General features: G+C 47.5%; 1 protein-coding gene across 1 annotated transcript; it reads right to left on the bottom strand.

The window, feature by feature from the left end:
- Positions 1-13,669: 13,669 nt before the first annotated feature.
- MCHR1 (melanin concentrating hormone receptor 1) lies at positions 13,670-17,441 on the bottom strand. Its single transcript, XM_036761995.1, has 2 exons — positions 17,357-17,441; positions 13,670-14,646 (listed from the first exon to the last, which is right to left on the bottom strand). The coding sequence occupies exons 1-2, from the start codon at positions 17,439-17,441 to the stop codon at positions 13,670-13,672; spliced, it is 1,062 nt and encodes a 353-aa protein (XP_036617890.1).
- Positions 17,442-26,189: the final 8,748 nt, after the last annotated feature.

The following is a 26,189-nucleotide window of genomic DNA, read 5'->3' as shown; positions in this document are numbered from 1 at the left end:
TGTTTATCACTGACACAGGGAAAACTTTGTAGGGAAATCACATTTGTAATGACAAAATGTGTCAAATTTTGGGGCATTAACCTACAGCAGTACACAAAAGGCATATTAAAAAAGCAGCTTAAACATGATTTTTATGCAATCTAAGAAACAAATGAAAAATTGGATAACTTTACCCTGCACTTGGGCAGCTAGGTGGCACTGCAGTGGATAGAGCATCAGGCCTAGCGTCAGGAAGACTCTTCTTCCTGAGTTCAAATCCAGCCTCAGACATTTGCTAGCTGTGTGACCCTGGGCAAGTCACTTAATCCTTCTTGCCTCAGTTTCCTCATCTGAATGAGCTGGAGAAGGAAATGGAAAACCTCTCCAGTATCTCTGCCAAGAAAACCACAAATGGGGCCGCGAAATGGGGACCTGACTGAAACAACCGAACGACTTGGTCAAATTGAGACTAAAGTAAAAACAAATATGTTAAAGTTTCTCAAATAAAATCCTAGATTAATCATTCCAATTAATTATTCCGCCAACATTCATTAAATGCTTACTGTATGCTAGCCACTGTGCTAAGGCCCTGGAGATACACATGCAAAGAATGAAACAGCCCTTTCTCCTGGGGAAGAGAATTGCCCAGATCTCCCACAAACAAGGCAGTACCGTCTCCAACCCCAGGTCAAGCAGCCTGGGCCCCACATCATACCAGAGGGGGCTTGGGTAGAGGCCTTTTATCCCCTGGGGAATTTAGGTCTTTGGCTGCCCTCTGGTGGCTGGCTATCCCTTCTCTTCTGCCCCTCCACAGGCTCTCCTTTCCTGTCGGGATCCTGGCATCATCTCTACTGGTAACCAGATGACCTGAGGTTCCACAGTGAGAGCATGTGCATCCAACAGGCACCTACTCTGTGCTGGGCACTGAGGACACAGAAGCAAAAGGGAACAGATCCTACTTTCAAAGGGTTTACATTCGACTTAGGGAAAACAATATAGAACCAATATATGCCAAGTAAATACAGAGGGCATTCTAGGCATGGGGGACAGCCAAGGCAAAGTCCAGGAGAGAGGAGATGGGAACAACAAGGAAGCCATTTTTACTGGAATGTAGAGAGTATCAAGGCAAGCAAGGCAAAATAAGCCTGAAAATGTGGGATGGGGTGAAGTGCTTTAAACACCCAACAAAACATTTGTATTTGCTCCTAGAGTTCAGGGAGTGACGTGGTCACAAACCCTAGGCAGGCTCTGTACTGCCACCCCTAGGAATCACAGGTTCAGGACTCTGTCCATAGATTCCCTCCAGTTCTTCTGGTTCCAGGCTCACCCCCACCCCTTCTTACATGCCTATCTATCATTTCATTGTATGAGCTGAGCTACCGGACTGGCCAGTTTGTCAGGAGTGGGATGATCTGCTGGAGTCTCCACGCTCTTCTCTCAAGGCCTTCTGAATGAGCTTCAGCAAGACTGCCTCCAACCAGGCTCGTAGCTAATGGAAGGCTTTATGGGTTGTAAATACACAATCTCCTGAAATGAAGATGTGTCATTTGGGGGGCCTCCCACATCTTAGACTCTGGGGGCTCTTAAGACTTAGAGGAACTCAGGGATCATCTGTATCTGATTTGTTTTACCTCCTGAAGACCCTGACAAATAACGATCTATTGAAGAAACTGAGAATATTAGTCCTGGAGAAGAGAAAAACATGTGGGAAGTACATATTTTTAAGGATTCGAAGGGCTCTTACATGGAAGAGGGATCAGTCTAGTTCTGCTTTGCTCCAAAAGACATAGCTTGAGGCCTGATTTCCTAACAATGAACTCTATTAAAGAAGGAAAGAGTGGACGCCCCTTCACTAGACAGCTCCAAGCTGGAGGCTGATGACCGCCTGATGGATGCTTATTCAGAGACGGTTGGACTAGATGGCCTTTGAAGTCCATTCTAACTCAGAGATACGGTGATTGCCCTTGGCTGGGCCAGTCGTCTTGGCTTTTGTCCTGCCATTGGACCTCAGTGACTCTGGAAGAGAGAGTGAGGCTGACATCTTTGCACAGCTGTGCCTCGCTTAAATCCAATTCATTCACGAGTCAAGACGTCACCCGTGATGTCATCGGCCTTCTTTGAAAATGAAGGCAAAACAACAAGAATCCAGGGTAGAGTGGTGAATCAGCAGGACTATACTTGATCTTCAGGGAAGGCGCCCCCCAACCCAGGAACGGAGGATGAGACTATCTTAATTCTCCGTGAGCCACGTTCTCAGTCCTTTCCATTTTCTTAATCATGTTTTCAAAAAACAAAAACCCGACCACTAAAAACCACTTCTATGTTAGCCTGAATTCTTGCAAAGGAATAAATGGTCATTCTTTGCGGGGATGCTAAAAACCTGACAACCAGAATATGTAAGGAAATGGGAGGAAAAGTATTGCAAAGGTGTCAGTAGTTAAATAGCACAGGCTTAGGAATAATGTTCAGAAATGGAAACACAAACTCAATTCAATAAGACTTAAGATTAAGTGTCTATTAAGGTTAATGTGCCATGCTGGACACTGATAGAAACAAACCTGTAAGGACCTTGCATCGCAGTTTGGGAAATCGCTGAATGAATTGTGGTTTATCAGTGCAATAGGATATTTGAAAAAAATGACAAATATGAACAAAAGATATGTAGAAAACTTCTTTAAGCAATGCCCGAGGAAGAAAACCGAATCACATCCACTGTGCTGTATTAAAAAAAAGTTGCAACAAGGCTCTAGAATTTGGAATTCTTGCGCAAATGACTTTCTGAACCTGTTTCCTCATCTATAAAAGAGATGGCACCTGTAATAATAGTAATATTTGTGAATACATGTGATATTAGCACAGTGCCCAGGGCATAGTAGGCACTTAATAAAGGCTCATTTCATTGTCTTGTTTCTCTTGCCTCTCACAGGATTATGAGGGAAGTGACCAGTGCTTTGTAGAAGGCACAATGTTATTATTGAGTACATGGGTGAAAAGAAGACCAGGAGGAGGTATGGCACAAATGTATTTTATTTTTCAGGAATCGCAGTTGCAGGAAAGCCTGAAGGATGATGGACGGTCCACAGTGGGTAGAAGTCAAGGACAAATATGACAGAACAGGGAGGTGGGGCTGTCCTGTAGCTAGGATGAGGGATAATAGGTGGGCCAAGCGAGTGTCTCACTGATATTCAGAAAATATTAAAAGAACTGGAGGAAGGCCTTGGACACATTGGGTGCCCTGTCTATGGAGGTGTCATGGGAAAACCAGGTACTTGGGATGAGAAGGTGTGGATAGGCAGTGACCTGTAAGGGTGGTGGATCGGATGTCCATATTGATGGATCCATTGAAGAATTAAAGTTATTCAGTTAATAATTTAAAATGATTTTGAGAACATTTTCAGAGCACTTTGTCCAGATTTCTCCTTTGTATTGATCATGTGCTGTCTGTGTGCTACAGAGCATTAGCTCCTCTCGGACTTGGGTTCATACTTGTGGGGGTATTAGGGGCAGCCGGATGGCACAGCAGATAGAGGGCCGAAGCTGGATTCAGAAAGACCAGAGATCAAATTCAGCTTCAGATGCTTAGCAGCTGTGTGAATCTGGGCAGGTCACTTCACCTCTGTCTGCCTTAGTCTCCTTGTCTACAAAATGCAGCTAATAAGGTTAAGTACTTCCCAGGGTTGTGAAGACCAAATGAATTATTTACAAAACTATTTGCAAAGTGCTTTATAGACCTCAAGTGATATGGTACCTATTATTACCTAGTAACTCGTGTGTCTCGGCTCACTGTGCCCCAACCAATTAAGAGAACAGAAACCTTAAGAGTCTGCCCAGGTCTGGATATTCAGGTATTACTGTGCCAACAGAAGCCTAGGCATGTAGCATAGACTCAGAAAAAGCGTTTAATTTGAGTAGAAGTAGTAGCGTAAAACATCCCAAATGTTCTCAGCACTTACTCCTCCAAGGAGTAACCTCCCACTCCTCTTTCCCTGGTATAGTCCCCACCTAGAAGGAGGGTAAATTAAGGGCAAGTCTCTGCTGACTCTGGCTGTCCCGCATGGAGTGTGGCTGCCTACCATGAGTCCTGATTCGGTCACTCATCTGCGCTCCTCTCTCGCTCTTGGCCATCAGCTGCTGGTAGCTCCTGGTCAGTGCTCTCTGCCTCTGGCTGCAGATCTCTCTAAAGCCTCTCTGTGGCATTGGGAGACCATGGCACTTCCCACATCTCTGGCGGATCACATCTTCCTCGTGGCCTGGTCAGCAGCCTCTAGCCTCGCAAGGGCTCTGCTGCAGGTCAGCATCCACTGCCATCTGCATGGTGGGGATCTCCTCTTTGTCCTCTCTGCTCCTCATCCTGGCAGCCTGCCCTACACCTGCAGCATAGCACCTCACAGGAATTCAAAAATCTCAGCTCCCCTGCAAAAGTCATGAGAGTATCTCATGCTGTTCCTTATCTGGAAGGCTCGTGCTTCCTATGTGGCCCCCTGAGAAGCCTTGGCTTGCCCGCATTTGCCCCTTTGCTACATCCTAATTTTTGCACAAGTCTTCTTGGTCTCTGCACCCCCCCACCTCAGAATTATTGGATTGTACATCTCCTTAGGGCAAAGGTTGTGTAATTTTTCATCTTTGTTTTCCCAGCACCCAACTCAGTGACTTGCATCTCTCAGCCAAGTATTGAGCTGGTACCAAATGATATTAAAACCTCTTTCCCAAATCCCTTCAGGCCTTGCCTCAGCTTCCCAGTTCAGCTTTTTAACCACCCCATAGGGAAGAAAACCAGCCACCAGAAGACAAGCCAGGAGATCACTGGAAAGCTTGCCTGAGAGTAGCAAAGCCTGGGTCCAGTTTAAGCCTGGGGAGTAAAGTAGCTCCCTTAACAGCATCCCAGGGAACTGGGGGAGGCAACCACTCACAGGCCGGGGAAGGTCACCCAGGGACCTTGCTGATATAGAAGAGAGCAGCCTGGGAGCGGGAGGCCCTCCTGGAGAGTATCCTTCAGCCAAGCAGGGCAAGGGTCTGGATTGGAGCAGGAGGCCTCAGTGTGGCATGTTAGTCCCTAACGAGAGGGCCTGGGGGATGGGCGAAGAGGATTTAAAAAGACGGAATCTCTTTTTAAAAATTGTATTGCTATCTTTTGTTTTTTCATCACCTAAATTTTCCCTTGTATTCCTTCCTTCCCCCTTTCCAAGGGCATCCCTTATAACAAAGAATTTTTTAAAAAGCAAAAAGAGGAAGAAAGGAGAAATAAGCAAAATTAGTCAATATATTGAAAAAAAATCTGCCAATATATGCAGTGTTCTACACCTGTTCTCTCTGTCTCTCTTTGTCTCTCTGTCTCTGTCTGTCTGTGTCTGTGTCTCTCTATGTCTCTGTGTCTCTCTATGTCTCTGTGTCTCTCTGTCTTTCTGTCTCTCTCTCTCTCTCTCTCTCTGTGTGTCTCTCTGTATCTGTCTCCCCCTGTCCCATACAAAGGAATGGGGCATATCTCATTTTTCAATGAAAAAAAAAATCAATTTCTTCCTAAGGCATCAGAGATAAAGGCTTCTGAAGGAGGACATTTGAATGTGTGACATGTTCCCTTCCCTGGAAAAGTACTGAGTCTTCAGAGTATGGTTTTAATCTCTTCTGATTGACAAATATATGCACACAACAAACACACACATAAATACATGATCGGACAGCAAATATTTATTAAGCACATCCTCCATGCATCACACATGGTCTATACACTGTGTGGGATGCAGGTAACATATTCATAGTATGTGTCTTAATACCTGTAGCCTATCAGAGAATTGAGGGAAGTAGCCAAGTATAAAGACAGACAGATTAGACTGGGGGCAGCATCCTGCTGTCTGTTTGCCCCACACTGCCCTTCTTCCACGGAGCCACATACCTAACAGTCCAGGAAGCTGCCACCCTGAGTGGAGGCCAGCCAGCCTTCTCTGGCCCAGGGTGAGTCAGCACATACAGGATGCCAGCTTCCCAAAGCCTGTTGGGAGAATCTTTTGGGGGGGCACTCTCCTTTATAATGATGCCAACTCCCATTTCAACAGTAGTTTAATGCTAGTCAGGGGGCACTGGCCTGGCAGCCGGCCTGTGAGCTGGAAGGCAGTAGGGTTACCTCCATTTTCCATATGGGTTAACTGAATCTCAGAGAAGTAAAGGGGCTTCCCTGGAGCCAGTAAGGGTCTGAGCCACACAGATGCCTTTGTTCATTAGCTTGGATCGTCACAAACCACATGACCACTAAGACCTGAATGTGGGCTGATGGTGTGCGTGTACACACACATATACGGGTATATATATGCACATATATTTATATGCCTATATAGCGTATACACAGATTTATATGTATTGCACACATGTGTACATAGACACATATAAGCACACAAGTGTATATATGCACATAGGTGCGTTTATGTGTCACGTGTCAGGGTTATTTGTGTATAGCCTTCACCTCCTCAGCCAGCCTGTGAGCTTCCATGGGTGTCGTACCCACGGCTTTGTTACCCTGGCATCCTTTCTAGCACCCACCACAGGGTTTCCACACAGCAGGTGCTTACTAAATACTTGCAAGTGACTAAATGAATAATGAAGTCAGGAAGGACCTCTTGTTAATAGCTCTAGGTTTGAATGATGGGTAAAACCCGGCCTGATTCTTGACATAAATAGGGACAGAATGTGTTGGAGGGGAAAGAGCCAGGGTAGATATGGAGCCAGAGGAGCTGAGTTTGAGTTTGAGCTCTGCCATGAATTGGGTGGCCTTGGGTAAGTCACTTCTCTTCTCTGGGCCTCAGTTTCCTCATTTGTAAAAAGTGGAGACGGTACTAGATGGTGTTCCATGGTCCCTCCCATCCCTGACATCCCCTGTTCTAAGGCCCTTCCCAGCTCTGACATCCCCTGTTCTCAGGCCCCTCCCCCCTCCCAGCAAAGGCTCACTGAGGTCTCCGAATGCTTTACCCCTGTCCTCTCTCTGGACGCTCTCAGTACCCCTGTGAGGCCTATTATTATCACTGTTCTGCAGATGAAGAAACTGAGTCATAGATGGGTCATAGACCACAGAGCGACATGGATGGGATTTGTCATTGAGTCCAATGCCTTCATTTTATAGAAGAATCTGAGCCTGATAGAGAGTTAAATGACTTGCTCAGGGTCACACAGCTCCTAAGTTCCTGGGGCTGGGTGCGAGGTCTTCCTCACGTCAAGTTCAGTGTTCAGATCCAGGGCTCTCTCTTAGGAGCACCGTGGTGCCCCTAAGTGACTTGTCTTACCCCAGGTCACGTGGTTAGAAAGTGTCTGACCCCACTCTTCATCATTTCACAAAAATCACAGAATTTAAGAGCTGGCTAGACCATCTCATCGGGTCTCCACCTGAAAGAACGCCCCCCACCCATACCTGGCTGACCTGAGCAGCCTCTGCAGGAAGGCCTTCAGGGAGCTCTCAGGGCAGGCCATTCCTCAGTCTCAGTGGTCTCCCAATGTGGAGCAGACCTCTTGAGCTGTCCAAGGTAGGCATGTGGTTGCTGCAGTCCCTGCTGGGTCACCTACGCAGCGTCCGTCATAATGCTGCTTAGTTCTGTGTGTGTCATTGGCTATTTGCTACCCAACAAAGGAAAGGCAACAAAAGCTACCACCCCCCCACCCCCATCCCCCCCCCTCCACCGGCCTGGGGGCTGAGGAGAGAGGAGAAAGACAGGTGTGGAGAGGGGCAGGGGCCCCTGGCAGCATGCCAGCAGCCCTTCTTGTCGGTGGGATTGCAGATGTCTGTGCAGATCAGAGTGCAGAAACTCTGACTTGTCAAGGCTGCTGCCTTCCCCCTGCATTTCCAGAGCAGTGAGCGACATCCCCTCCCCCTCCCTGCAGACTCCGTTCTGTTCTCAAGCCTGGCTGCTCAGGGTCACCCCCGGGGTATGAGGCTAACACTCTAGATTTATCTGGCTCCATTCGTCGATTGGGTGAAAGAGAAAAGTAAAGCTGAGTGACTTTCATGATGCTTTGAAAGACAGGGTTCAAAGTCCAGCTCTGTGTGCTTCCTGCCTGTGTAAGTAAGGAAAAAACAACTCTCCCACTCAAGTTCTGAGCTTCTTCACTCACAGAATGAAGGGCAATAAAACAGTGACTTTTTTTTCAAATGAAGGGGGTTGGACATTCCATCTCCAACCTGTGTGCCTTTGCCTAGGCTATGTCCCATGCCTGGAATTCTCTCCCTCTTCACTCCAACCCCTAGGAATCCCTCCCTTCAAATCTCACTCAGGTGCCATAGTGGCTGAGTAATGGGCTTGGAAGTGAAAGACCAGGGGTTGAGTCTAGATTCCACCAACCTTAATAACCAGGTGATTAGACATATATAAACACGTAGGGGTATGTGTGCATGTGTGCGTGCATGTGTGTGTGTGTGTGTGCGCGCGCGCGCGCGCGCGCGCGCGTGTGTGCGAGTGCGCGCGTGTGTGCGAGTGCGTGCGTGTGTGCGAGTGCGTGCGTGTGTGTGTGTGTGTGTGTGTGTGTGTGTGTGTGTGGCTACTCAAGGGAGCTTAGGTCTACAGCAGGAAGTGAACTGTGCCCGGGTTCACAAAGAGATCCACAGTCCCAGAGCTGGATGGGCTCCGAGTAGCTTTGCTTCGTTGGTCCTTAGAGGATGGAAGCAGAAGCAGTGTGCAGAAATCCACAAAGAAATCCATTTTGGCTCCATGTGAAGAAAAACTGTGTAGCCCTCAGGGCTGTCCCAAAGTGAAACGGGCACCTCCAGAAGGCGTTTGACCTCGCCAGAGGTCTTCAGGCACAGGCTATGTGAACACCTGCTGGGGATGCCAGAGTGGATGTTCCTATCTAGGTATGGCCTTAGGGCCCCTTCCAAACCAGTAATTCTGTAAGTCTGTGATTCTTGTACTCAAGAGAAATGAAGAGTAGCCGCTTCCTCCAGGGAAAGTGAGCCCAAGACCAGACCTTCCTGGGTGGCACCCAAGAGAGTTCTGGCTGCTCCTCTTCCCCTCTGTCCCTAGTTGCAAAAGGGTTCTGTTGGCCATTTTGGCATCATCCAGACAACCTAGAGCTCTGAGAAAGTCATGTTCTTCTTTCAGCATTTCTGGGAACCCTCCTGGGAGCGAGAGCCTGCCACATCCTCTAGGGCCCCCTGCCAGAACTCCCTTCCCAACACTAGGAACCTAGGGAGGTGCCCATGCTTGAGAAGCTGAAAGAGAAAGCGAGAGAGAGAGAGAGAGAGAGAGAGAGAGAGAGACAGAGAGAGAGAGAGAGACAGAGACAGAGACAGAGACAGAGAGAGAGAGAGAGAGACAGAGACAGAGACAGAGACAGAGAGACAGACAGAGAAACAGAGACATAGAGACAGAGAGAGGGAGAGAGACAGACAGACAGACAGACAGACACACACACACACACACACACACACACACACACACACACACACAAAGAGACAGAGAGACAGAGAGAGAGAGGACTTAGCACAGGGGAGCCACACATTGAATTACCTGGTATTTACATTCTGTCTACACTCACATATATTGTCTCTCTCAATAGAATGGCAGCTCTTTGAAGGAAGGGACTTTCACTTTTGTGTTTTCTGGCTCCAGCATGGTCATTTAAAATAGTTGTTTTAATTTAATTTTTTTTCAATTAATAAGTATTTACTTTCTCTTCTTCCTCTATTTGAAAAAAGAAACAGAAACCCCTGAGAACCAGTATGCATAGTCAAGTGAAGCAGATTTCCTCAATGGCCGGGTCCAAAAATGTATGCCTCATCTTGACTAACAAATGCTTGTTGATTGATCGATGGGGAGAGAGGCCCTGAAGCCGGAAGACTTGGCTTTGGTCCTGGTTCTGCCCTTTGCTAGCTGTGTGACCAAGGACAAGGTCCTAAACCTTGCTGTGCTTCAGGCCCTTCATCTGTAAAATGGAGATGATGCTTCCACGGGCTACATCATAAGGTTTTTTAGCTACATTAGTGTATAAACTATTGTGTGTTACCATATAGATTATAAACTCCCTGAGGGCAGGGGCTATTTTATGTTTGTCTTTGAATCCTCAGTGCCTAGCACACAGCCTGGAACACAGTAGGCACTTAATAAATGCTTTTTGATTAATTGATTCTCATTACACTTACTAGACTAGTCCTAAGTAGCATAAACTGTGCAAAGGGAAAACTCAGTTGCTTGGGGGTGGGAACCAGGCTAGAGGTTGTACTTACTTGTGCCAGGTAGGGACCGTCCAGCCCATCAGAGAATCCCAGCCCTGGGCCCTACGGGGAATGGAAAGGAAGGTGGTCCTATGTGAGGGGCCCTGCAATGACATGCCCTTGGGTGTAGCAGACACACATAGTTGTGTCCCATGACTCCAGAGAACCTTGTGGGGAGGTATAGGGACGGTGGTCCCCATGGGTAGGAAATGCACCCCTGAATGTTGGCTCCCCGAACCAAGTTCCATTTGCCTCACACTATGACTCTAGTCTACATTACAGTTGTATCATTAACCGCTCCCAGTAGGTCTGTCTGTTTGGGCTCATTGACCAAAACCGTGGTTCAGCAACACTTTCTAAAAAGTAACTGTCTGGAGAAGTTCATCTGTCTGTCCATGGCATTGGTATTGTGTGCAGGCATCATTACCTGGTTCCAAACATCCTAATTAGCCATGACTGGAACATCCTGTCCTTGACTGACCAAATTGGACCAGCCGATTGGGTTAGCAACAGTGATTGGCCCCCATTAGACCCTGGAGCAGTGGAGCACAGAGCGTACAATCTGATCTGGACACAGCAAGCAGAGCCGAGGGCAGAGGCATCCCCGCCCCAGCATGGCCTGCGTGAATGCTGTGTTCTTCTTCGGCTTTTTCAAGTCCCCCTCCTATCTTTGGGGGCTTACGACCCCCATCTGCCCAGAAGCCTTGGATCACTGCGTTGTAGTTTAGTTCAGTAATACTCTCATCTCCTCCTGGGTCCCTGCTCAGCATGCCAAATTGGTCTGGGTCATCCTCTAGTGCCTGAACCGGCACAGGCTGCCTGCAGATTGGCAGTTGTGAGGATCACAGGAGATAATGCATGCAAGAGCCAGACCTGGAACAGTAATAATTATGTAATAGAGAAAATATTATTCCATTATCTTTCTAAAATGAGGTAATGAATTCTTGTAGGTTACCATATAATAATTATATGATATATGATATCGTTACATTGCTTATTTAAAGGGGGTAAATAATCCTACATGATATGATAATGATTATATTATATTAATATTATTCCATTGTCTTATTTAAAGGGGGTAAGAAATGCTCCTCCCCCTCCCCCACACTGCTTTGTCCCTTGCCTGTTGCCAGTTGACCCCCATGGCAGGGGAAGGCTTTCCTTCCATACCCACCCAACCCCACTCCATTGCTTCAGATCAGTACTGGCAGCCACCCTCAAAGGGTGCTAACCAGAAACTGTAGATAAGGCTCAGATTCTGCTGTGAACGGTGATAACCAGCAGTACAGATACCCATGGTGTTTTCCAGTGCAAAATTGCTCCCACCATCTCATCAGTGACTGCTGAGACGCTCCTCATCGTAGGAGTGGTACCCCTGTGTGGACCGTGCCCTGGGTGCCTTCCTTTGATCTCGAGGAGAAGATGGTGGCTGCCTCCCAGTGGTCCAGACTGTAATAGTCTCTGGGTCCTTATTCTGGCCAGATCTCCCGGGAAGTGAGCCCCTGCGGGGGCTGTTAAAGGAGACCAGAAGGGGAGGGGGCAGGAGAGAGCCCTTGAGCTGTGCACCTAAGAGGCAGCTGAACTCCCATCCTCACTCAAGCCTGACAAGTACAGTCAAGACAATGTCTGGCTGAACCCACCTTGTGGACTTAGAGACACATTCCCCCTCCCTTCTGTATTTTTATTTTTATTTCTGTTTTCATTTCCTGGAGTGCAGCCTCTAGGATTTAATTCTGCCTGAGTCAAGTGACTCCCTCTTCTTCCCACCATCGGGAGAGCTCTATACCAGTGAGAGACTTCAGACTGCTTTAGATGGAGGATTGTGTGTGTGCGTGTGTGCATGTGTGTGTCTGTGTGTCTGCACCCTAAATATGTTGAACACATAGTATTTCATTCTTTGTATTTCCATCACCAGTGCATAGCATAGTGTCTGGCACATAGTAGGTGCTTAGTAAATCTTTAGTGAATTCTCTCGATGGTGGAGAGAGCCCCAGAAATCACATGTACTGTAGCTTAGCTGTGATCTTTTTTCCCAAGATCTAATTTCATTCAGTCCAATCCAATAAGCATTTAGTGATTACCCCTAGGTGCCAGGCACTGTGCTAAGCAGCAATGTTACACAAGGAAAAAGGAAGCACTTCCTCAAGGGGCTTTCATTCAACTGGGGGCCAGGGTGGGGTGGGGATTGAAGCGTAAACAGGTGAGTAAACACAACATGTATACTACAAATACATACGTATATAGAACAAAAAGCCTTTGTTTCTTCCATCTCATTCTTCCTAGGAATTTTTGGTTTTCTGATTCAATTTAGTACAATACAAAACCCAAGAATCTGTTATGTGCAAGGCACTATTGGGGGAAGGGGAGAGAAGTACAAAAATGAAGTCCAATAAGCATTTATTAAGTGCCTTCTGCATGCCAGGCACTGCTTTGGCACTGAGGATACACAGACAAAAAGTCAACAGCCCCTGCCCACAGGGAGCTTACACTCTGTTGGGGGACATGACACATACACAGATGAGTAAACACACAGCAAATACAAAGGCTTTGTCATGTTTGTTGTTTTCATGTCCTTTTTCAACCTTTCTCTTACTCTCCATCCCCCCAAAATATGGTAGCCTTGTTCACTGCCATAGGCTTCTCAATTGAATTCAATACAACAAACATTTATTAATTGCCTACTGTGTGCAGGGCCCTGGTCTCCATGCCAGAGATACAAAGCTGAACGATGACATAAGCCCTGCCTGCAATGTGCTTACAATCTAATAGGAGATTTGACAGATACACAGATACATCTAACACAAGATAAGAGGCAGAGACCCTGTCAAAATCCCTGGAGGAGGGAGGGGGCAGGGAGGAGATGGCAGCTGAGCTGGGCCTTTAAGGAAAGGAAGGGGGGCCTATTCCAGGCTTGGGGGACAGCGGTGAGTCTACGGCACCCTGCCTTGCCTCAAAGCATGCTAGATGTTGTTGGGGTGCCGAGGGAGGGGGAGAGACGGCTTGCTCCATCTCTCCTCATCCACCAACTCAGGAGAAAAACTAGTTTGGTTTGGTTTTTCATGCAAAGGAGAAATGAGGAAGAGCTTTGGGTCGCTGGTCCAGCCCCTTCCCCCAGGCCCTCCCAGCCTACTCTAGCTCTTGGTTAGGCCTAAGTCTAGAGCCAGCCAGAAGCTTCCCAGCTGCTCTTTGGGGGATGGTGGATGATGAAGCCACAGTGTACGTGCAGCATAAGGAGATGTGACTGGAAGGTTAAACTGAACATCTCTCCTTAGTCATTCAGTTGCTTTCTGTCACTCTCCCTCAGACCAATGCTGGGCACACCCTCCCTCGGTGGGGGTTCAGACACATTCCTGGTTTCTCACCATGGCTCCCAGATGGCTTAGCATCATCTGAACCCAGTTTTGTCTAGGTCTGATACCCACAATCCTCCCCCCTCCCAGCCCCCCATTAACTGGTCTGGTCTTGACTGTGTTTGTTGGTGGTGCCTGGAGTATGGAGGGAGTGTCAGGCACTTTTGGTTTCAGTCATCTCCTCCACAGTGGGGGCAGTGCTGACTGTCCGGAGCTGCCCCGTGGCAGCTGGTTTGACTGAGAGCACCAGACGCTTTCGGAAGGTCTCACAGAGCACAATGTAGACAAAGGGGTTGAGGCAACTGTTGGCATAGCCAAGGCTGATGGCCGCATTGTAGAGGTAAATGAAGGCCAGGGTGGGGCGGCTGATGGAGAGCTGGGTCAGCTGCAGCACATAGTAGGGTGCCCAGCAGACAAAGAAGACCAGGCAGATGGCTATGGCTGTGCGTGTCACCCTCTTGGTCCGCAGCCGGATGCTGCGCTGAGAAGCTGGGGCCACTGAAGATGTCATCCGCTGGAGAATCCGTGCGTAGGCCACTGTGATGACCACGAAGGGCAGAGCAAAGGCCAAGAAGAACTGGTACAGGGTGAACCAGTACAGATCAGTCTCTGGGTTGGGCAAGCGAATGCCACAGCCAACGGTGTCTCCAGGGAAGGGAATGAGTCTGGCATAGAGCCACACCGGGGTGATGCTGATGAAGGAGAGTGCCCAGAGGAGACCAATCACCAGGGTGGCCACAGAGGGCTTCCTGAACTTGGTCGAGGAGATGGGGTGAACGGTGGCCAGGTAGCGATCGATGGCCATGGCTGTGAGGATATAGGTGCTGGTGAACTGGCTGTTGGCATCCATAGCAGTGATGAGTGTGCACATGGTTTCCCCGAAATGCCAGACCCCATTGCCCATGAGCTGATGGATCATGAAGGGCATGCCCAGGAGAAAAAGCAGGTCTACCACGGAGAGGTTGATGATGAAGATGTCGGGCACGTTGTTGCACCCGTGGAACTTGGACTTCTTCACCACGGTGAAGATAACCATCGAGTTTCCCACAATCCCCAGCAAGCAGATGATGCCAAACACAGAAGGCATGATGATATTGACATAGGATACTCGCCACAGGCGTGGTGGTGAAACTGGGGACAAAGAAAGCAGGCTGCTAGCATGGCTGGCACAGCTGGCCGCTCACATTCTACACTGGCCCTCGCTGGAGGGCAAATGAACGTTTCACCCCCACCTCTGCCTTTGCCCTTACTCCACTCCCAGGTATTTCAGTGCTGGGCCTAATGGTGCCTTTCTGTCCCACCCCACCCCCTTTCCCTTCCTGGTGTGTGTGTGTGTGTGTGTGTGTATGTGTGTGTGTGTGTGTGTGTGTTTGTGTCTCTGTGTATGTCTGTGTCTGGGTGCGTGCATGTGCACGCTCACGTATGGCATCTATTTAGACCCGGCTTCAACTAACTTCTTTATGACTGTGGGCAAGTCACTTAGCCTCTATGTGCCTGAAGCTACTACCTGGGAGGCATGTGGTACAGTGGAAAGAAGTCTGGATTGGGGGTTCAAATCCCAAATCTGTCACATGCCTTTGAGCCTCAGTTTACTCATTTTTAAAATGGATGCATCAGACCAGATGGTCTTGGAGGTCCCTTCCAAGCTCTAAATCTATGTTCTTATCCTCTTGTGTCTAAAACACGTTAAGGTTTATGAAGTGACTAAAAGTGCCTTCCCAGGCCACCCATCCCCCATATGTGTGGTCTCACAGCTCCTTGAGGGCAGGACTTGCGCTGTTTGTATTTGTACACCTAGTGCTTAGTACAATGCCTGGCACATAGTAAGCACTTGGTTTATGCCTTTTCATCCATTCATCCCATTCATTTACCCACTCATTTCATCCATCCATCCATCCATCCATCCATTAATTCATTCATGTTTCCAATAATTCCCAGCGCTGTGTCCTCACATCAGTTCGAATGGATCCCTCATCCTGCCATTATCCTCCCCTCCCAACCTCCGGCAGCAAATAAGCGGACGTGTGAACTTCGCCAGATTCACTCACCACCTGGGGAGGGGCCCCCGTCTTTGCCTCTTGAATTTCCTCTTAAGGGCACATGATGTTAGGAATGTGTCCACGAAAGACAGATTTCACCCCCAGGCTCCTCCCTCAGGAACCCAAGAGGTAGAAAGGGTTTTCTCAGAAGGAACAGTTGTGAGCCCCTGAATTCTCATTTTCAGAGCAGCTGCGCTTCCTGGGTGACTCTCCTGATGACTGCTATCAAATGCATCAGTCATACTGAGCCCCACCAACACACGGCCTCTACATACACACACACACACACGTACACATACACGCACATACATGGACACAGGATCTTCCTCACCTAAACTCTATTAGCGCTCACTGCCCTTGTGGCTCTCTACTAGTCATAGTAGAGACTGCAGCCCTCTCTTTGACCTCTGCATCATAGGAATTTCCCCCCACTCTCCACCTTTCCTTCAGTCTGACTCCTCCCAAGCCTCCAGCCGGGTGAGGCTCTGAGCAGCTCAGCCCCAGGGCCAGCCTGGCTAAATTCTCCAGAAAAGGCTCAGCTCACAGAGCTGTGGTGAGGACAGTGCTCAGGAAACCTTGGAGGGCCCCAGAAATGGGAGTTTTTGTGGTTACTGTCCCCGCCACGCCCCCCAGGGCTGCTAAGGACAATGCTCTCCCTGAACCTGGGCGATGAAAGGCAGAGAAGTCGGAACTCCTGGGGTTGAATCCTGGCTGCGTAGCCTTGGGGCTACTTCCCTTCACTTTCCTCTTCTGCCAAACCACACAGAATTTGGACTCCACGACCTCGGAAGCCCCATGTAGATCTAGGTTTGTGCTTCTGTCAAACCAGGGGGTATCATCGTTCTCTGTCTCCCAGGGCTGTCATGAGACCATCTCCCTGTGAACCCCAAGGGCTCTGCCCTCCTCACTTCTACATGAAGCCCTTCATGCCTGTGTCTCCCAGCCCTCCTCCTTCTCCTCCCACCATGGTGCTGCAGACCCCACTGCTGCTGTCTGAGGAATAGAATGAGACTCCGGCAGGGAAGATACTCCTTCCTTCTCTTCACCCTTCTCCTATCTTCTGGCTTTTCTGTCCCCATAATCCAACATTTAGTCTTGGCCCTTGGCCCCTTGACCCCTTGGCCCATGGAAGAAGACCCTTTCCCCTCTCACACACTCACACACATAATCACTCACACACACAGTCATACACACATGCACACACACTCACACACACTTGCTCCCTGGCTCCAAGGCTCTCCTCTCTTCTCTCAGTCCTAGCCCCTCCTGACCCCGTTCTGTCCCCTGTCCTCATCTGCTTTCCCTTCAAGTTTCAGGAGAAAACCAGGGGATGCCTGCAGTTCTTGAAAGAAGAGGTTCCTAGGAATTGAACTGACAAGGACCTCAGTCACCATCTCACCCACCCCACCCCTGACTTTATAGATAAGGAAACTGAGGCCCAATGAGGTTAAGTGGCTTGCCCAAGGTCATGCAGGTTCACAGGCTGATAGAAGTAGTTAGAAGGGGCCTCAGAAGACATCTAGTCCAACCCACTTGTTTCACAGAGAGGGGAAACCGAGGCCAGGAAGGGGTGATTGGCCCATAGTCACAGAATTAGCAATCCCCTCTTTCAAGGTGGGGTTTGAGCCAAGGTGGGCTTTTCCCACCATGCCTGCACTGACCCCCCTCACCCCCGAACCCACAGAAAGTTTCCCGGGCAGTTTGGTCCCGAGGTGGATCGCTCCTGTCTCCCATCCCACCAAGTGCACGGCAGGAACAAGGGCAGGGGACAGGGGGACGCACCAGCCCCCTACTCTACTCACAGCCAGAAGTGAGGTTGCCTCCTCCAGACTCTGAGGTGTTGCTGTCATTGGTGGTGAGGGGCAGCAGAGCTGTGGACAGGTCCATCCTTCCCTTCCTTCTTCCTTCTCCTTCTCCTGCTCCTTCTGCTCTGCCTAGCTGAGCTCCCCAGCCACCCACGCAGGCTGCGGCAGCTTCGCTGGCTTCTGGCTTGTCCCAGAATGCAAGCCCCGCAGTTCTGAAGGGGGGTCTTCCCCAGCCCCACTTGCCTCTCCAGCCTCCTGCCAAACCGTTCCTTCCCGGGTCCCTCCTTCCCCGACTGACATCACCTAAGCTGATTAATAATCAGAGGCAGATGCGCGGTAACCTCCTGCATCCCAGGCAGAGGCAGAGAGAAACAGACACACACACACACACACACACACACACACACACACACACACACACACGGACTCTGAGCCAGAGAGAAGGAGGATGCCGTTATATCTCTGGCTGGCTGCCCAGGGAGGTGGGGAGGGGGACTTCTGGGAGCTGGAGCAAACCCTTCCCTTAAGACCAGGGTCCCCCAAGACTTTCTTTCTCACTTGTCTGCTGGCCACTGCTTCCGGCTGGTTGCCACTGAGCTGTGCAGAGAGGATGAAGTAGATGAGGCAAGGGAAGAGTGACTGGGTGATTGGGTGATTAGCCTTTGAAAGGACTGAGCTGGCACAAGTCATGGTAGAGACAACGTGATCCTCCTTCCCTCAGCCTTCTTTGTGCCACTGTGGCCCCTGGTCACAAGCTTACCGCCCTTTACGAAGCAAGCAGAGAAAGGATTCTCATGCAGCCCCCCACCTTCTCTTCCTTTTCCAAACTTGCCTAGATTCCCTTCTCTCACTGGGCTTGCATCATTTTTCATAACTTGAATAAGATCAGGATGCCAAACAGCTTTCTAGTGCCCCTGGACACAAGTGGAGAGTAGGGGACTCCTGCCCCTCTTCCTGTCTTGGTCAGCCAGGACTGGACCAGGAGAGATAGCAGCCATCCTGCTCAGAGAGCTCTGCGCAGGTAGGCCCCTTCTGAGTCCTCGGCTGTCCTACCCTAGTTACAGCTTTGGCTGCTGTTGGCTCTGATTGGAAAACTCCAAGGAGATCCCTGGCCTGCCAGAATCGTTGACTTTGAGTGAAAGGGACTTGAGTCCAACTCCCTCATTTTACAAATAAAGAAACTGAGATCTGGGGTTATTAAATGATGGCAGGGGCAGGCTTTGACCCAAGGTCCTCTGGCTCCAAATCCACGGCGCTTTGTATTGTACCACACACTGCCCCTTACTCATACAGCTTGGTGTGTCCAAGGGTGAGAGATCAGCAACTCACAACTCAGTCCAGAAAAGTGCTGCCTCTTGCAGTAGGTGGAGCAGGTGAGTCAGACACAGGGTCAAGTCCAGATTCCTTAGCTGGGCCACTGAGGTGTCTGTTTTTCCACCTTCATCCTCTCTATAAACTCTGTGAGCCAGCCAGATTGTCCTACTCCTTGTTCCCTGTACATGTAGCGCTCCCCCTACCCTTTGCCATTCCCTACATTCGGTATGCCTTCCTACCTTCTCTATGCCTTCCTACCTCCTCTATGCCATCTGGGGGTGTCCTTCAAAGCCCAGCTCAATTCTGACCCCCTATACAAAGTCTACCCAGACTCCACCATCCCTTGGGGAATCTCTCCCTCCTCTGAACCCCAGATTATCCTCTGCATAGCTCATCTGCCATATGCCAGACTCTGGGGATCTGGAATGCCAAGCAGTGAGAGACAGCATGGCATGGTAGAAGCCTGAACAGTGTCTTAGTAGAGCTCCAGACTTACGATTCTAATCCAGCTCCTGGAGGATGGTCTTCTGTTTGGGGCATCACAGTTTTAGGAAAGCGATTGATTGACAAACTGGAGCACATCCTGAGGAAGGCAGCCAGGATGGGGAAAGACCTTGAGTTTGAGCCATCAGAGGACCAACTGAAGAGATGTTGAGCCATGGTTAGAGAAGACATGGGGAAGACTTCATGGTGGTCTTCCAGTGTTTGAAGGGTTATAACATGGGAGAGGAATTCAACTCATTCTGTTTGGCTCCAGGAGGAAGAAGACAGTGGGGAGAAATAGTAAGGAAGTAGGTTTAGATTCCATACAAAGACAATGAGAGCTGTGTGAACATGGCATGAACATTGCACTGGAAAGGAGAGGGCTCTCATCCCTGCAGGTCTATTTTTAAGAGGAGACTGGACCCATGGGTTGGGATATTATAGGCAGGATCCTCAGTCAAGTATGGGTTGGACTGAGTGACCTTTGAAGTCTTTCCCTGCTCTGAGATTCTGTGATTTTGACCTGAATCTAGCCTTTAGGAGCCTTGTCAATGAGCAAGTCTATGACCTTTTTGTCCTACCTGTCTTTCCTCTGTTAAGAAAACAGCATCCAAAGATAACACTCAAATATTCCAATGGATCTGTGACCTTGACAAGGTGGATTTTCCATCCACTGGTGAGGATCTGACCCATCCATGACTCTCATCCGTGTCCTCCCTCGAAGCTTTCCACAAAGAGTCTGCCTAATGCTCTGGTAGCCTTCCTCACTTTCTCCTGCCATCACTAGGATACTAGCAGAGAACACAGACAGTTCACAAGTTATATGTCATTCTTGCCACATGACCAACCTGTTACCTTTGCCAACCAGACTTTTTCCTGAAGAATCCATTAGGACGTAAGTTCCTTGAGTGCATTCTTTAGGGTTGTATCCCCTGCACCAACTACAGTAGATGCTCAATAAATGCTTGTTGATTGACATCATTCATAGGATTATAGCATCATAGATCTAGACCCAGACAGGGCTTGAGAAGCCATCTAATCCAATTCTTTTACAGTTGAGGAAACTGAGGCCCAAGGTGGTTATATGGTTTGCCCACAGTGGCGTAGATAGTAAGCCAAGGCCGCTTTCTGCCATCCTTCTTTGTTGTATGTTGTGATGCTTTTCCCTCTCCTCCCCTGCCCATCCACCACATGCCCCTCTGTTACCCTCTGTACAGCACTCATTTTGGGTTCTTCAGAGTGTCGTGCGCCATGATTCACAGGCCTCTAAAACCACTGGGAGAATGCTGACATTAAAAAGGCAGTTTGGGGTGATTGAAAGAGCTTTTCCATTTCCCCAAGGCAATTTCTCCTCCTCCTATTCCGTTCTGGGCCCAAGGGGTCTATTTGCAGCATCTCTCCCGGATCATTTGTTGGTGAATGCAATCCCTAGCTTGTCCATCTAATCACATGTCCTCGTCTGACAATCTGGAGATGATGGAGCCTTTCAAAAGTGCCATAGAAGCATTGACTATGCTTTTTATTATTGTTGCCTCCTTCTGCCCACCTTTATCAACGGAGCTCAGAGAAAGATGGGCATGAGACTGATCGCTATCGCTCAGGTTTAATGTTGCGCACGCTCCGGTGCACGGGGAGAAAATGACTGGTTTTTGTAGTTGAATGAAAAGCTTGGGATGTGAGCTCTTCATCTGAAGGTTTCCTGCGAGCATCCTTGGACAGCTCCTGCAGCAGAGAGGACCACAGGGTCAACGGGTTTCTCATCCAGGTCTGACCTACTCCAGGTCTCTACATTTTGGAAGCTGTTCATTCTGAGTAGCTGGAATACAATCGTGTTTGGTATGGAGACATTTTACTGCTATCATTATTATGGGTGATGACGATGACGACGACGACGATGACAACGACGACGATGATGGCGGTGATGATGATGATGATGACGATGATGATGATGATGATGGTGATGATGATGGTGATGATGATGGTGGTGATGGTGATGGTGATGGTGATGACGATGATGATGGTGATGATGATGGTGATGGTGGTGGTGGTGATGATGATGGTGATGACGATGATGATGATGATGATGGTGATGATGACGATGATGATGGTGGTGGTGGTGATGATGATGGTGATGATGATAATGGAGTATAGACTAGGCTTGTGCTTTCTCTGGTCTAATGAACACCCAGATGTTTGGAAACTTCCTCCAAGGCAGGTCAGCACGTCTCTGCAATTTACAGTCTTTGAGAATCTCCTAGAGCAAGTGACTTGACCAGGGCAACACAGCCAATATGTATCATAGGCTGGATTTACACCCACTATTATTATTCAAAAATTATTCTTCTCATATTGTTTAACAGAATTCAGATAAAAACAACCACAGGACTAGTTCCACAATTTAGGCAAGGAAATATTACTCTTTCTACCAATTAATCCATCTGAAAGCATTCACTAAACACTTATTATGTGCCAAGTTCTATGAATCTAGGGATTCCTTCACTACCACTCCATAATGCTTGTTCCTGAATCTTCCATTCTGGTGGAGGGTGATAACATGGATATAATTCAGTACAAGAGGCAGCGTGGTTCAGTGGTTAGCGAGCCAGCCTGAGAATGAGAAAGACCTGCACTCAAATCTTTTGATACCTATTGGCTGTATGACCCTGGGTAAGTCACTTAAACTCTCAGGGCTTTAGGCAACTCTCTAAGACACTAAATTTCAGAGAAGACGCTGGCCTGCTTTTGTAGCGGGATCTTCCTTATCTGAGAGTCCTTACACTGGTGAAATCCCCAGTCCAGTTCCCATCCCCATTAATGAATACATTCCAAGTAAATGGAAGGTCACCTTGGAGGACAGAGGACAGCGCCAGCAGCTGGGTTGGGGAAGTAGGGAAGGCCTCCCGCAGAAAGCGGTGGCTTGAGTTGAGTCCTGAAGGAAGCCAGGGAGGCAGAGGTCTGAAGGAAGAGCATTCCAGGCATGAGGGACAGCCAATGCAAAGACATGGAGACAGGAGATGGAAGGGTAGGAAGGCATTAGATTGTAAAAAGCTTTGAATGCCAAATACAGGCGTTTATGTTTGCTCCCAGAGGTAATTGAGAGCTGCTAAAGATTATTGACTGGCTGGGGCAGGTGGGTGAGACTCTTTGGAAAAATGATTTTGGGTGGATTGGAGTCTGGAGAAACCCGAGAAAGGGAAATCAGTTAGAAGGCTATCGCCTGGCCAACCATCAAGACACATGATGAAACATGCTGCCCACATCTTGTCAGACACAGCCAATGTGGAGGGAGCTAGGAGGCACCATGGGGGATTGAGTACTAGACCTGGAGTCAGAAAGACCTGAGTTCAAATCCAACCTTAGAGACTTACCAGTTGTGTGATCCTGGCCAAGTCAGTCAAGTGCCAACTACCTCAGTTTCTTTTTTCTTTATCTGTGAAATGGGGAAATAAAACATGTATCTCTAGGGTTGCTATAAGGATAGAATGAGATAATGTTTGTAAAATGCAAACCTTAAAACACCATATAAATGCTAGCTATCATTATCACGTAGGAATTTGTTTTCCTTGATCACACATATCTGTAATAAGGATTTGATTTTTCTCTATTTTTCCCCCCACTGGATAAGTAGAAGGGCTAGGATGGATAGGGTAGCCAGAAAAAGGAAAAAAAAAAAGGTCATTGAGATGTCTTTTTTTTAATGGTGGGAAGAAACCGGAAGGAAGACTAGAAAGAAGCAGAGACAAGCAGGACAGCTTCGAAAGCTACAGCTTGAACTTATAAATTAAAGAAAAGCAAACAACCCCTAATGGAGACCTGAAGTTTCATATACAATCCTCATATATAATCTATTCTAATACGTACAAGGAAATGCCTATTTTATCTGGTGTTTGTTATGTTTTTTTCAATATTTTTCCAACTACACCTAAAAACACTCTTTTTCTTTTAAAATTCCGAGTTCCAAATTCTATTCCTCCCTCTGTCTCCTCGCCTCCTCAAGATGGCAAGCAATTTGATATAGGTTATACCTGTGCAATCACACAAAACATGTTTCCATATTAGTCATGTTGTGAAAGAAAACAGATGCTCCTCCCCAAAATGGTGTTTGCTATGTTTTGAATAAAAATAATTTTTTAAAAGAAGACTGTTCCCATCGTCCAGGGGAGAGGTGACAACATTTTTGTACTAAGGTGGTGGCTGTGTGAGTGGAGAGATGGGATTCCATGGAGGTAAGTAGAAGTGATAAGACCTGGGAATGAGTCTAAGTTCAATGTGAAGGTGTATGTAGAACCTACATTGGATTACATGTCATCTTGGGGGGTTGAGGGAGGAGTGGGAGGGAGAGAAAATTTGGAACCCAAAAACTTGTGGAACTGAGTGTTGTAAACTAAAAATAAAAAATAAATTTATTTAAAAAAAAAGATCTGGGAATGAACTGGATTGGAGGGGTGTGGGAGAGTGAGCGGATGACACTGTAACAGCTTGCGCCTTGTTTTGTTACCATGGTGCGGGTGTTTTCAAGGGTACTTTCCAAATCTGACGTGGTCCAATTTTCATCTCTGAAGGAAGACATTCAGGTGGGCATTGCGTAGATGTAAATTGCTTCAAGTGTCTTCTTTTATGCGAGAAGGCCAGGAAATCAGCCCCCTCTCCCACTCAGCCCCAGCTTAACCTTATGCTCTGTGTGTTTCTCTGGAGAAGACTTATGAGTGGGAGTCACTCTCTGAAAAGCACAACAGACTTTTAAGCTTAATTTGCACGATTGACATATTCTCCCTTGCTTTCATAGGTCTAGACAATCAGCAAAACAATAAATTGAGCCCTGGCTGATTTCTAATGTATAAGTGATCACAAGGACAATTTAATAAAATCAGGTGGCTCCAGTGCACCCCTGCTTTGTAAGGATCCCCTTTATCCCCTGGCTCAATTTGACCTCTGAACTTAGGCTCAAAGCCACTAGTCACCCTCTGTCCTTTACTCTTACCCAGTGCAAATGATATTTTGAAATCATTAGAGAAAGATGTCATGAGATAAAGAAGCTGTTTAACATGGGGTCTGGGTTTTTTTTAATGGTTCCTTAAAGCTTCATGTTATCCAGGTGTAAGGAATAACTTGTCTTGATTTGAGTCCCTCTTTAATTTAGAAGCTATACTTATCTCTATTTAGGAGGGGTGATCATGGATTGAAGGCTGGGCAGAATTGTTATCAGCACATTAAAATAATAATGGCTCATGCAGAGCTCTAAGGTTTATAAAATTCTTGACATACATTCTCTCATTTGACCCTCAGGATGGTCCTTGGATGTAAATGCTGTTATCATCACCTTCTTACAGATAGGGAAACAGACATAGAGAAGTTAAGGTAAGGGTCTAGGGGACTAAATGAGTCAGGATTTGAAATTGTCTTCCTGACTCTAAGTAACTGTTACTTTTTCAAGACTGGCTCCCTGAGGGTTAGTCTATGGCAAGGTTCTTTAATATTTTTTGTGTCATGGTCTCCATGTAATCTTTTTTGTTTTGTTTTTTTGGAGGGGGGAAGGAAAGGCAATTGAGGTTAAGTGACTTGCCCAAGGTCACACAGCTAGTAAATGTCAAGTGTCTGAGGCCGGATTTGAACTCAGGTGCTCCTGACTCCAGGGCCAGTGCTCTACTCACTGTGCCAACTAGCTGCCTCTCTCCATGTAATCTGATGAAACCTATTGACCCCCTTCTTAGGATACTATCTTTAAATGCATAAAATAAAATACATAGGATTACGAAGGAAACTGAATATTTTGAAATTGTTATCAAAATATTTATTTTTTAAAAACCCAGTCCATAGATCCCAGCTTAAAAACCCCTACCCTATGGGATGGGGAGAAGATCAGTGAAAAGAATCTTTTGCTTCCTTTTCAAACAGCATCAGATTAAGACCTTCTGGAACCCTTAGCAACAATGGACATTTCTATGATGCTTTAAAATTTGCAAATTACTACAAAGACATTTTCTCCTTTGAGCCTCCCAACGGCCCTGTGCGGCTGGTGATAATAGTTAAAAGTAACGACTAATTTATTGATATAGTAATTTATGTAAATGTATATAAATATAAGTTCTATCTTATTGAGATACAATATAATAATGTATTTATATAAATAATCTTTTACATCAGATTTGCAAGGTACATTTACAAACATTATTTTCTCTTCATAACAGCCCTAGGAGGTAGATACTATTATTATCCCCATTTTATGGTGGAGGAAACTGAGGCAGAGGTCGTGCAGCTAATGTCTGAGGTCAGATTTGATCTCAGGTCTTATTGAATCCAGACTGAGTACTCTAGTATCCCCATTCTACACAAGAGGAAATTGAGGGCCAGAGAAGTTAAATGGCTGTCTGAGGTCATCCACCCAATAAACGACAGGGGCAGGATCAGAACCAAAGTCTTCCTCGTTCATAGTCTAACGCTCCAACACCAAGACCCCAGAAGTTCCGTCTTTTATTTGATGGATTTTGCCCTACGACCCTTGGTTGGGAAGAGGAAAACAAATTCTCTAGCTAAGAGTGGAGGAGGCCAAACTAACCCTGAACCTTAGAGAACCTGGGTGTTGAGAAGAGAAAACAAAGATTTTCCTAGAGAGGCAGCCTGTGGAAACAGCGCTTCAAATCCCCTCCACTCCCCAGCCCTTCCAGGAGGCTCCCATCCATCTTGGCTTCCAATTTCCATCTCTCTTCCCTTTCTTGTTCTGAACACAGTGAAATTTGCTCCCATCCTTCTCTGCCCAAAACTACATAAAGGATTGTTGGTGACCGCAATTCTCACTTCCTGGTCTTGTTGAATTAACCGCTCAGCTGAGCTGACTGGCAGAACCAGCACAATGGCACCATTTCTGAATTCCAAATTATGATCAGACCTTTTTCAAGGAGGACAAGAAAATGAGATGTTTGCATCTTGCCAGGACACAGAAAAGGTTAATAATTCCTGGCTTAGGAGGAAGCTAGGGATTCCAGGGAGTCCAGGTGAGGAGGGAGTACTTCTTGAACACAGGAGGCCATTTGTC

This window comes from Trichosurus vulpecula, chromosome 5, assembly GCF_011100635.1.
Source record: "Trichosurus vulpecula isolate mTriVul1 chromosome 5, mTriVul1.pri, whole genome shotgun sequence".
In the NCBI taxonomy this organism is placed as follows: Eukaryota; Metazoa; Chordata; class Mammalia; order Diprotodontia; family Phalangeridae; genus Trichosurus; species Trichosurus vulpecula.
Note: the sequence above shows the minus strand (reverse complement) of the source record. Positions and strands in the feature narration are given on the sequence as shown.